The 12,672-nt window shown below is 41.2% G+C and overlaps 1 protein-coding gene across 1 annotated transcript in view; it reads left to right on the top strand.

Annotated features, from left to right (window-relative positions):
* Nucleotides 1–12,672, top strand: part of ADCY1 (adenylate cyclase 1) — a 217,517-nt gene that overhangs the window by 181,854 nt on the left and 22,991 nt on the right. The window contains exons 11-14 of the mRNA XM_077809215.1: nucleotides 2,847–2,931; nucleotides 6,450–6,539; nucleotides 9,534–9,790; nucleotides 10,574–10,700. Coding sequence (XP_077665341.1) covers nucleotides 2,847–2,931; nucleotides 6,450–6,539; nucleotides 9,534–9,790; nucleotides 10,574–10,700 — 559 coding nt within the window. The remainder of the gene's footprint in view (nucleotides 1–2,846; nucleotides 2,932–6,449; nucleotides 6,540–9,533; nucleotides 9,791–10,573; nucleotides 10,701–12,672) is intronic.

The following is a 12,672-nucleotide window of genomic DNA, read 5'->3' as shown; positions in this document are numbered from 1 at the left end:
TCTCCTCCGAGGCTCTAACCAGCATAATTACCCATAGTTCAGTTACCACACAGCTCTTTCTAAACAAGCACATTTATTCTTAGGGTAAAAGCATTACAGAGAAAACATATTACAAGTAATAAAAGAACATACATGCATGCTAATAAGGTTACCAGAGATCATCCCAACTCCAGCATGGGCTCTCGCAGGTGAACGGTTCTTTTAAACTCCCCCCTCACTGTTTTTTTTCTGTGGTTACAAGTTTAGAACATGTTTTCCTCAGAACAAGAATACCCCATGAATATGTCAAGTCCTTCCAACACTTCCCAGCAATGATTTGGGGCCTCCCTTGGACAGAAGGTTCTGTCCATTTGTTGAATCAGAAAGCAGGTCCTGAGTCAGTGTAAACTTGGGCTATTTATCCAAAAGTCCTTTCTTCCTGTGTAGGTCTCTAGAAAATCCAGTGAATGTGAGCCTCGCCTGGTGGTGGTACCTCTTGGAAGCTGTTACAGCTTGAGTAAATTTGTCTAATCCCCTCCCTGCCCACTTCTTAGTTTCTGGAGAGCGGTGGTTTCCCCCGTCCATGGAAATACTTACAATCTCTGGCCCCCAAAGATAAGTTGCAGGAAAAGGCAATATCTGTCACAACGGCCCCATTGTCCAGGGCTCTGTACAATCACATAGCAAACAGTAATTCCTGTCCTAAAGAAGATACCCCCAGCTAGAGTCTCACACAGTTTTAAAAAAAGTCTCAGTAGTACTGCAAGACTTCTCTAAATGTTAAATCAGGGATATTTATTGGGATCATATAGTGACTTGGAAAAATTCCACTGTAAAGCAGTCACTCTTTTCTTCCACTATTGGATTTTAAAACCTTATAAGAGCAAGCACTTTTGGTGGTGTCAGTAAAGAGCACAGACATAGACACAATGGCCTATAAAAAGGTTAAGCCACTTATATGCTCCCTCAATCCTGGAGCTTACCGAGGGCCAGCCTGGCCCATGTATAAATTAGCACACCTGCATGTATGCTGTAATTTATGCCTGGCTAGCCACATACCCAAGCGACTAGTCCAGCAGACAAGGATCCTCAGGGTGTAGGAATGCCTGGCCATATCCCCTTTCTCCTAGCCTCATATCCTGCTTTGGGGGCTGAGAGGGAATTTGATACAGGAGTTACTGTAGTAACTGTGCAGTACCCAATTTTTCCCCTGTGCATGGGGAATTCTCAGGGTTGAGATCTGTTAAGTTTCTGGTTGCTTTGCATGGAGCAGCTGAAATGGAGCAGCTAAGATCTGATTCAATAAGTGATCTAGTGGACAAACCTCTAATCTTTATAACTCTTCTTTCTCTCACAAAGAATTAAAGAGAGAGGAACTGTGATAACCATTATATATCAGCCAAGCCCAGGGGTCAACACCACCATGTTGCACGATGGACACTTGACAAAATTATCGGACTTAGTGACGGACATTGGCAAGGGGGCAGGAGGGGGCTCTGGGGTAAGGCAGGGGGTAGGGATGTGGGAGGGAGTACGGGCTCTGGGCTGGGGATACAGGTTCTGGGGTAGGGCCAGAAATGGGTTCAGGGTTCAGGAGGGGGCTCCGGGGTGAGGCAGGGGGTTGGGGTTGCAGGCTCTGGTGTGGGGCTGGGGATGAGGGATTTGGGGTGTAGGAGGGGGCTCCGGGCTGGGGCTGAAGGGTTCAGAGTGTGGAAGGGGGCTCCAGGCTGGGGCAGGGGATTGGGGTATGGGAGAATGAGTGCTCCAGCTGGGGGTGCAGGCTCTGGGGTGCGGCTAAGGGATTTGGGGTATAGGAGGGTGCTCTGGGCTGGGACTAAGGGTTTTGGAGGGTGGGAGGGGGATCAGGGCAGGGTTGTGGGGCATGGGGGGGTGCAGGCTTCGTGCAGCGCTTACCTTTAGCAGCTCCTGGAAGCAGCAGCATGTCCCACACTGCGGCTCCTGCGTGCTGCCCCGTCCACAGGCGCCGCCCCCACAGCTCCCATTGGTTGTGGTTCCCGGCCAATGGGTGGGGAGCCGCGGAGTCAGCGCTTGGGGGGGGGTGACAGAGGCAGCGTGCAGAGCCGCATGGCTGTGCCTCCAACAGCAACAAAATGGATGAGGAGCCACTTGCGGGGAGGCTCACCTCGTGCAGCTCCCCACAAGCGGCTCCCCGTCCCTGCTGTTGCTGGTGGAGGCACAGCCAGGGAGCTCTGCAGGCACGCTGCCGCCGTCTGCAGGTGCCCTCCCCCCATAGCTCCCATTGGCCACAGTTTCTGGCCAATGGGCTGGGAGCCGCGGAGTCAGCGGCCGGGGAAGGAGGGAGGACGGAGGCAGCATGCAGAGCTGCCTGGCTGCGCCTCTGCCAGCAACTGCAGGGACGGGGAGCCGCTTGTGAGGAGCTGCCCCCACGGACCTCAAAATGTTTACCTTGGACATTTACACACACGTTGCCGACCCCCAGCCAAGCCCTGAAGGCTAAGTAATTGGGAGAAACTATTTATAAGGGACGTAGTGCAGGATATCCTGTATTAACCTGCAATTAAAAATAATATAAACCCCTGAGACATAATACAGCTGAGGCTCTGAGATTGTGTGATCCCCTTACTAGGTTCCTGATAGATACTATATTAAAAAAGTTACTGAATTGTCATTCCTGAAAATTTCACTAAAGAATTTCAGGCAGCACAATTGGAAGAAGGTTTTAAAAAAAAGTGAAAACTCCCTCTGCGTCTGTCAGTTTTACATCGGGGGAAAAATCCCACATGCATTGCTCTGATCCACCAAATGGCCTTAGGAAAACACCAATCCAGCTAGCTCAGATATACTGTTTAGTTACATTGCTTTACTTCTATATTTTTTTCTTCTAGGAGTACCCTAGTCCTTGTCCTCCTGGTGTTCTGCATATGCTTCCTAGTGGCTTGTATTATGTATCTACATGTCACACGAGTACAAGTAAGTGATTTGAGTCTTCGTGGTACCTCTTCCTTCAGGAGTTTTATTTGGTGGTAGTTATTTGGAACCTGGTAACACCTATGTGCACTTCATATCATGATGTAATCTGTGTAATTTTCTAACCTGCCTAATTTGTAGCAAAGCAATGCATTAGAAACTCCAAACAGAACCAACAAATCTGGGGCTGGCTAACTTTAAAGATATTTCTTTCCCTCTGCTAGACATGTTTTTGAGCAGATTTTCAAAATGGTAATAAAGCAGAAGGACATTCTGCACACTGTCGAAGGAGAAAATCAGAGTAGGGATCTGCAGAGACTAATTTTTGTGGTGAAAGAAGTCCTCAGTGGATTAGTCTTCATTTGGTATTCTCAGATAAAGAGCAGGAGAAAATACCCACACAATTAATCAGCTCTGCTGATTAGTACACAATTGTTTTAAATTAAGAAAAATGCCCTTTGGTTAGAGGAGAGGAATTGTTTTCTTGGAAACATAAATAGTTTAATTAGCAGAGTATCTGGTAAAAAACAAATCTACAAACATATACAATCATTTGGGAGTAATTTTGTTAGTCTCTTTTGTTTTGAAAAGGCACAGTAGTTCATACTTACGCAGTTTGTAGGAAATCGTTCCCATTATTAAGGCTAATTTTGAGGCTAATGTAAACTTAAGGTATGCTCCTGCTGTTGTTAAAGTCAATGACAGCCCCATAAGGGTGTTTATCACTTCACTGGATTGAACCCTATATCTGAAAACAGAGAAATAGACAATTCCGTATATAACATCAGCAATTGTCTAGAGAAGCAGCTTAGCCTTGTTTGTGGAGTGTGGGACTGGGAGCCAGGAACTCCTGTATTCTAATCCAGGCTCTGGCACACTCTTGCTGTATGACATTGGACAAGTCACTCAACTTCACTGTGCCTCAGTTTCTCACATATAAAATGGAAAAAATAATAATACAGTTATTTACCAACCTTGTTAGGGAATCTGGGAATGATTAATTAATTAATTACTAGACAGTGGTCCTGAAAGTAAATGTCAATAAAGGCAATGACATGCAAAAACCTATGTTAATATAGTGGTTGCAATATTAAAATCATAAGAAAAAGGCAAGAAATGTAAAAGTTTAAGTGCAACTTTTAACTTGACCATGTCTTACATGCATTACTTAGAGTTGGTTTTTCTAGTTAAATTTGTTGCTTATTTAATTATGCTTCATACCATATGTAAACCATAAAATGTACAAGACATACAATGTGGCAAGATTGCGGTTGGAACCTTTTGTTACTTGTTTGTCATTTTAATTATGCAGCGTTATCACTGTACTAACAGAATATTCTGCATTTCATTATTGCTGTTATTGCTTTTGTGAAGAACAAGGAAATTATCCTTGAATTACTTCCACTGCAAACTGCATCATTCACTATACAATGAAAAAATGTTTCCTGTGATACGATGGGATTATAGTTATCCTTTGTTGTGTTAGGTACAGAATCATATCACCTGTGTAATCATGTCACCATATTGGACTTTGTTCCCAGCTATGAATTCTGTCCCCTGCTGCACTTTGTAGTATTTTCACAATGCTGACCCTTTCCCCTTATCGTGACACAGTAGATTTTCAAGACTTGGTTCTCATAGTGGACAATGTGTGAAGATACTGTGTTATACTGTGTTATATCCCAGATGTTATATCGTATTTTAATGATATTGACAGATAATCAGATTGATTCCTGGCGTAACTTTATTGCACTCACTAGGGATCAGTTTATCCCATTCTGTTTTAAACATGTTGTTTATAGCAATCTACTATTGATGTTACAAATAATGGTTTCTCTTGTTACATCCATGTGGGTTTTATCCCTTGGTCCACATCGAAGCCAGGGTGTATTTCAAGATCACATAATACACACTGAGATTTGTTTTGCTCTATTGGTGTAATTAATTAGCCACAGAATTGGTATTCCTGTTTTTTGCAATACAAATGAGTACAGATCACCTGCAATCACCGGCCATACATTCTGTCACTGCCATGCATAGGGGTGACATAAACCCAGTGAGCCCATGTCTCAACATGTGAAAGGGAGAGCAGGATCTCCAGTGCATGATACCTGTTCCTACAGAAGCCCCTTTGTAGTACTCTGCAGTGAGGTGTATATGGTATTTTCTCTGTTCCTCATGCAGTTAGGAGGCTACCATGTGGAAGCCAGTTGAATTGGGAAGACTCATTAATCTCCAGTTGGTCTAGTCACCACTAGAGGGGGAAGCATCCCCAGCTTCAGAATCTACCCAATTCAATTCCCAGCACAGGCCAGTACTTGTAACCTGTGCGTGAATCATCAGCAGCTCGGATCAAACATGGGACATCTGAATCTTTAATAGATGGCCCTCTATTGTCTGAGCCAAAAGATGCACTTCTCTTAGCCAAAGCTGTAGCAGGCTCATTAATCTTAGATGGCCTAGCCACCACTAGAGGCGGACAGAGTGCCACACCAAGCAAGCATGGCTTACATACGTTTACTAACAGGCATACAAAAATTGGTTCTCCCTCATCGTCACTGGCCTAAGCCAAATCAAGCCCAGATGGGGCTAAGCACTTTCCTTCTCTTAGAAGCACACTGATTTTCCCCCGCTGAAACCCTTTTGTCTTCTAGGTCTTGGTCCTGCTCCCATTCAAGTTATTAGATGGGAAAATGTTGACTTGAATGGTGCAGGAGCAAGCCCCTAGCTATAGTAAATGTTCCACTCATTTACAAGCCAAGGGGATAAGGAAGCAAGCAGCTCCCCATGGGACCAAAGTAAATCAGTATAACTTAACCCAGCATGAGTTCACATTCCAGGCAAACTGTTATCCTCTCTTTCCCACCTTCTACCCCAGAACTTCATTTATATTGAGGGCTAGTGCTCAGATACTCAGATGAACATGAATGATGAGAGAGGAATACTCAAGACTCTGCCTTCATTAACCATCTTTGCTCCATACTGCTTTTCCTAGTCTGACAAATCAGATTACTTTTTTAAATATGGGCTCTACTAATTAAAACTCAACTGGCATTCACTGTTATTGAAATATCACTACAAAATTCTGTGCAGTATGTATGGTCTGGACTCTTGGGTTGCTGTCTGCAACTGATAGTTTCCAAACCATACAATTATAATGTTTGTTTGTTTTCATTTCTTCACATGTACAGAATAGAATGCTAATTTGAGCATTCTGATTTGTTGTATTTATTGTGAACAGAAATCCTATTAAAAATAAAATGAAAGCCAATTTTAATTATAGGGAGAAATAACTTACAAATCTGTTTCCTTTTTGTTACAGAAAATATGACTGTCCTTAAAATGTTTGTCCACATTTCTTATTTTGTGATTATCATTTTGTAATTTACAACACAGGCAGAACTCACATACCTATTCCCTATTTTATTTGACATCCTATCCTTGTAAACAATAACATATCCATTTTTTACATTATTTGGATTTAAAATATCCTTATTTTACAATCTTTTTTTCTCCTTCAGTGTTTTCCAGGGTGCCTGACAATACAAATTCGAACCATTTTGTGTATTTTTATTGTGATCTTAATTTACTCTGTGGCTCAAGGGTGCGTGGTGAGTATACAACTATAAGCCAAGTATATAAAGTTTAACATTAAGTTTAAGAACAATATGTTATAGATCGCATTTAGTCCCCCACTTCATCCCATTTTCTTTCCCTCTCATGCACAAAATATGTAAATATATTAATAAAGTATATATAGCAATGTGGTGTAATTTAAAGGCTATCTTCGTTATGAGTAGTGGAAGCCACTAGTAAGCTATACAGTTTATTCCAAATTAGTGCCACAATAAATCTTCATATCAAACCACACCATTATATGTTCTGCATATGTCACATACTTTACAGAAGAATTATGGTTGAAATGTTCAGTATTGGACCAGGGACCAAATGAAAACATCTGATATCTTGTGACTTGTCAGGGAATCCACACTTTCAAATGGAATAACACGTTTATTTCTATACCTGATAGATCATGAGAGATCAGATCTTGAAATCACGACAGTATTATGTAATGAAAGGAGGTATATAAATATCTTAGTCATAATATCCATCTATCTCTTAGGCCTGTGTAATTGCTCTGGTATAGAGTTATAGGTGTTCAGCACTTCTGAAAATCAGGCCACTTTTATTAAGTGCTCAAATGGGGATTTAGGATCCCAGGTTTGAAAATGTGGACACAAATATATATAAAAAACAAGAGAAATAACACTGGGCCTGATCCAGATCCCGCTGAAGCCAAAGAGAGTCTTGCCATTAACATAATTAGGCTTCGAATATATTACAAGATGGTTGATGCTGTCAGTTAAATGTGGTGTGTCACAATATAGCATCTGGAACTAAACGCCAAGCTAGAGAAGCAGAGTGGTGCAGCAGAGGCTAGAAGCTCTGTATTTGTAAATTCTGTTCCTGGCTCCTCCATTGAATTGATGTCTGACCTTGGGCAAGTCACATGACTTCTCTGTGGCTCAGTTTCCTAACCTCTGAAATTGACATAGTAATATCTACCTGTCCACTTCACAGAAGTGTTGTGAGGGTTGATTACCTACTCTTTATAAAGCATTTAAAGACGTATAGTGCCAAGTATTATGGATACCTTTTATGGCTTAAAAAAAAGATTCGACTCCTCACAGGCATCCTCCCTCCCCAAGAGGTATTTAGATATCTGCAGGAAAATTAGGTATTTGAATTACCTAAATCACTACTTTCACATCCTGCTATTTGGCTACTCCCTAAAGTAGAATAACAATTGCAAGTGACACAGACTTTCTCGCAGAAATTACAGTGCTTTTTCCAAGAAGTGCCGCCAGGAATTTAATCCCATCCTGATATAAGAATATCTACTTGTGTTTGTATGTATCTGTAAGCATTTCTGAAGCAGCTGTTACTCACCACCTTAAATCTTCAATGTATTTAATAAAAGGCTCACTTCTCCGTCCCTTGCAAAATAAATATTACCCCTGTTTTGCACATGAGGAAAGTGAGATACAGAAATTATGATGTCCAGGGCCACAAAGAAAGTAAATGGAAGAGTGGGGGCTAAAACTCAAGAGTTCCTGATGTTCCCAATCCTCTGTTTCTTTCACTACACCATGCTGCATCTCACATCTGTAGCTTTATACTTTAGTGTAGCAATAACTTGTAACCTTTCAAATGTTATGGGGTCCTGTTTAGTCAGTAGAATAAGTTCCTGCAAAACACCCTCTAGAATTGTTCACGATCAGATAAATGCTGAGGTTTCACCCTAGGTAGTTACAGAGCAGATGGTGTTTCCCTGGATGAGTTGCGTATCATTTACAAAGCTCTTGTACGTTCCTAAGTTTCAAAATGTTGGCTGCTTTGTAGTGCAGGTGACATTTTTAATTAAGCTGTTGAACAAAATTGTGTTCAATTAATTTTTTGTTTCCCTCTTTCTGATTTTGTATCACAATATTAGCTATGAAGTATTTATCTCATAGTCTCATCTTCTGAAATGATTGTAACTGCCTATAAAATGTACTGCTCCGTCACCTTTCAGACAGTCACTGATTTTATGGCACACTATAAAATTTCATTATCGGTGGTTAATATTTTTTTAGAAGACTATAATAGGTTTCAGAATAGAAGGAGAGTACAGGTAGAGCTTTCTGTAGGTGCCTAGTAACACTGATGTCCTCCTGAACCCACATTACCACCCCACTCTCCCATTTAATGTTAACTCCAGTCCTCTCCAATGGTGTAAGATAAAAGCTGATGTGTGATTATAATCACAAAAATGTGATTGGGACTAGATCATGTACTTGGGATTCCTCACTTTCCAGGCTGTTGGAACTGGGATGTGTCACTGACATCAGCTTTGGAAGAATTTGATCAACCTTCCTCCCAGCTGGAGGATGAGTGCCAAACTAATGGTGGTTAGACTAGAGAAAAAAGGGATATAGGATCCCTGTCCTTAATTATCTGTGGATCGCTGCATTTCCTGCTTATCCATATCTGTCTTATTTGAATCTGTTATGGTTATTGACATAATTCATGTTTAGCTCTCTAGATGAAAGAGAATAATTATATACCTCTTCTCTTCCATCAGAGATTTAAATATCCTTTTACGTCTGTGACTTGATTTTTTTTTTAATTGTTAGAGTTTAGTAAGTGTGTGTATAATCAACATGCTTCTTCTTCTGATGTGTGTGAGAACTATTCTAGCAAAGATCGCCACTTTATATTTTAAAATACTTTAAAATCTTAATAAATAGATATTTTCTTGTGTCCTTTTGTTGCTTGAGCACTGAAAAGGGAGAGGGTTTTTTTAAACTATGTTCAAACTCTAATTTTCCACGTTCGCTGCCATCTAGTGGACTGGGAGCGTGATTCCTGCCTCAAGTAGAGGTGGAAAGGTGCTAGGAGAGGAAGAATAGTCTTGTTGTTAAGAGGTAAGGCTAGGAGTTGGGAAATATGAGGTTTGTTTCTGGCTTGAGAATCTGATTGAGGAAGGAGGGCTGTAACCAGGCCCAAGAGCTACTGAACTTCTGATGAAAGTGTTTCATTTTAAACCCTGCTGTTTTCCCCAGGTTGGCTGCATGCCTTGGGTATGGAGTACAAATTCCAGCAGTTCCATTGTTATCATTTCTCCCGGTGGAATGAATAAAACAATGAATGAACTTCCATGTGATACAGCCCATTATGCTTTCCTTTCCTGCGTTGTGGGGACTCTTACCTTGGCAATATTTCTACGTGTCTCTTCCTTGCCAAAAATGATCCTCCTGCTTTTTGTTACTATTTTGTACATAGTTGTTCTGGAACTCAGCGGATACAGAAAAGCAGTAGGGTAAGTACACTGTAAAGTTAAGGAAAGTAGTAGCATTATGGATAGTCCAAAACATTGCCAACTCCGTTTTACTACTGTTGTCCTAAAACACTGCAGTGCTGTATTCGGACCAGATACTGAGGGCTCTCAGCATCTCCTAAAAGATGCTCAATTCCCAGTACCTTGCAGGATCTGGCTATTGTGGTAATATTCATGAGTGGGACATTTGCTTTTGTGAACTAACAGCTATGGCCTGATTCCGCATTGTGTTACTCCAGTTTTACATTGGTGTAACAGAGTTGATTTCATTGGAGTCACGCTCACTGGTTTAAAAATGGTGTTAACAGAGCAGTGAATGAAGCCCTTATGTGTAACTGAAATGCTAAAATAATGTTAAACAAAGCTACACACATGTACATGGTGCATATTACTATATGATGCATGTTATCTACATTTATGCTCTTGTTCGGTAAGACCCTGAAGAAATTGGGCACACTTTGTTTTGGGGCATGGTGCAGGGATCATACTTACAGCAGTGTCAGCCTGTGCACTGACAGTATCTGCATGAGAGAGCCTGCATTTTGAGAAGGGGCTAGTGGCTTTGGGTGCCTCCATTTCTGTGTGCCTAAATTTAAAGGATACTGATTTTCAGAAGATAAACACTCAGCACTTTGAGAATCATACCCTTTCAGTGTGTTTCAAGTGTGGCACCCCAAATCACTCGCCACTTTTGAGAATTTAGATCAAGGTTTTTCCTTTAAAAGGTCTATTAACTTATGGTTTCTTTTTTTTTTTTTTTTAAAGGGGTGGCTCCTTTTATATGCGTGGCTATGAACCTATATTAGCCATTTTGCTGTTTTCTTGTGCTTTGGCGCTTCATTCCAGGCAGGTGGACTTGAAGTTACGTCTGGACTACCTCTGGGCTGTGCAGGCAAGGCACTTATTTTTCTTTCCAAAACACACACACAAAATGTCTAATTGTTTTGTATGCTGTCTATTAATATGTCACGCATTGACTAGGCAAAACAAAACTCCATATTTGTTGTGGCTCACCAGCAAAGGAGTCCCTTATTCTCTTTCCACATGCAACTGCACAACATTTTTCCTCCAAGAACTGAATCTTGTGGGCATTAATGTCTTACAATAATACATCAAAATTAGAGTAACTTTATCTATATTGCGAATTTCATATTAAGGAATGTAATCAACTAAACAGCATTATAGAATTGTCATAGAGAAGTAGATCAAAAGCTTCTGCTCACCTTGTCTCATGACACAATGGGGCGGGGGCAGAGCGGCATTCAGTTACAATAAAGTGAGCTGTAGCTCACGAAAGCTTATGCTCAAATAAATTGGTTAGTCTCTAAGGTGCCACAAGTACTCCTTTTCTTTTTGCGAATACAGACTAACACGGCTGTTACTCTGAAACCAATAAAAAGTGGCAGGTTTCAGAAGCTTTAGTCCACGAAAGCTTATGCTCAAATAAATTTGTTAGTCTCTTAGGTGCCACAAGTACTCCTCGGTCTTTCTGCAATAAAAAGTGGCAAATTCAAAACTAATAAAAGGAAACACTTTTTCACACAATGTTTAATTAAACTGCAGAATTTATTGCCACAGGAAGTTGTTGAGACCAAGAACTTGGCAAGATTCAAAGTGTTTCAACATTTACATAGAAAACAGAAATATCCAGAATATTCCTATAATTTCCACAATTTTTCAAAAAAAAATTGAAAGGGATATTAAACCTTGTGTGTAAGCCAATCTCTATACAAGGTCAGGATGAGCCCTGATGTGGGAGCAGAATATCGCACATCTGCTTACTGCAGGGTTCTTGCACCTTCCTCTGAAGCATCTGGTGATGACTATTGTCAGAGAGAGAATACTGGACTAGGTGGACATTGGGTCTGATCCAGAATGAGAATTGCCATGTTCCTATATATCCTGGCGACCAAATTCTGTGCTGACGTATACCCCATTGAATGCAGTGGCAATGGGATTGCACCAGGTATAAATTATTACAGTATTTGGTTTTATGTGTATGGACAAAATTGTAACATATGGGACATGAGCTGCATATAACTGGAATAACTGGGTATCAGTTTGCCCCATAGAGGTTGGTGCATAGTGGTGGTTTGTGGGAGGAACCTTCTGATCCATAACTAAGTTAATCCACTGGCTTTAATGCTTTGTACAGCACTAGTCAGTATTCCAGCCAGGAGGTGGAGTAGCAACTGTGGAGGGGATGCTTTGCAGCTCTAAAACTTGCCTGAGAATCAGAGGTGAATTCCATCCTTCAAAACGCTACTAAAAACTCTGCACAAAGCTCAGTTTTTCATGCCCTGCTTGGAGAAGAGAATTGTGCATCCCTAAGGAATGTGATCGTTAAAACTTAAAAGGCCTTACTTTTATAATTTTACAAACTCAAATGCATGAAAGAAACGGGAGTTTCATGTGCTTCCCTGATGTTGGGGGCATATCCCCAGAAGCCCAAGGTCCACAGGGACCATTCCAGAAGCTGAACTTTGCTGGGGATAGCGGTACCCTGGTCAGGTCCCCATTCTTCTAGAATCACCCCCTGAGCTTGGGCAAGCAGCCTCAGAGCCACTATGGGGACTCATTGCTCCCAGAGGTGCTGCTGACTCCGCTGGCTGTAGTGCCTCAAACTTTTATTTGGATATCTTCTTATAAATGTTTTGCAAAGTGGTATATTCTGTAGCCTCCTATTACATTCAAAGTGGCAAAGAAATCACAAATAATGACAAATGAAGTGGGGTGTAATGACAAAACTCTACACCAGTGGAGATTCACTACACGCAAAATATACTTTACACTGTCTTTCACGTTGCTTAGCTCTCTCCAAGCTCGCCATCAGGCTGATCCTATAGGACCTTACCCACATGAGA

The sequence above is a fragment of the Eretmochelys imbricata genome, chromosome 2 (genome assembly GCF_965152235.1).
Source record: "Eretmochelys imbricata isolate rEreImb1 chromosome 2, rEreImb1.hap1, whole genome shotgun sequence".
In the NCBI taxonomy this organism is placed as follows: domain Eukaryota; kingdom Metazoa; phylum Chordata; order Testudines; family Cheloniidae; genus Eretmochelys; species Eretmochelys imbricata.
Note: the sequence above shows the minus strand (reverse complement) of the source record. Positions and strands in the feature narration are given on the sequence as shown.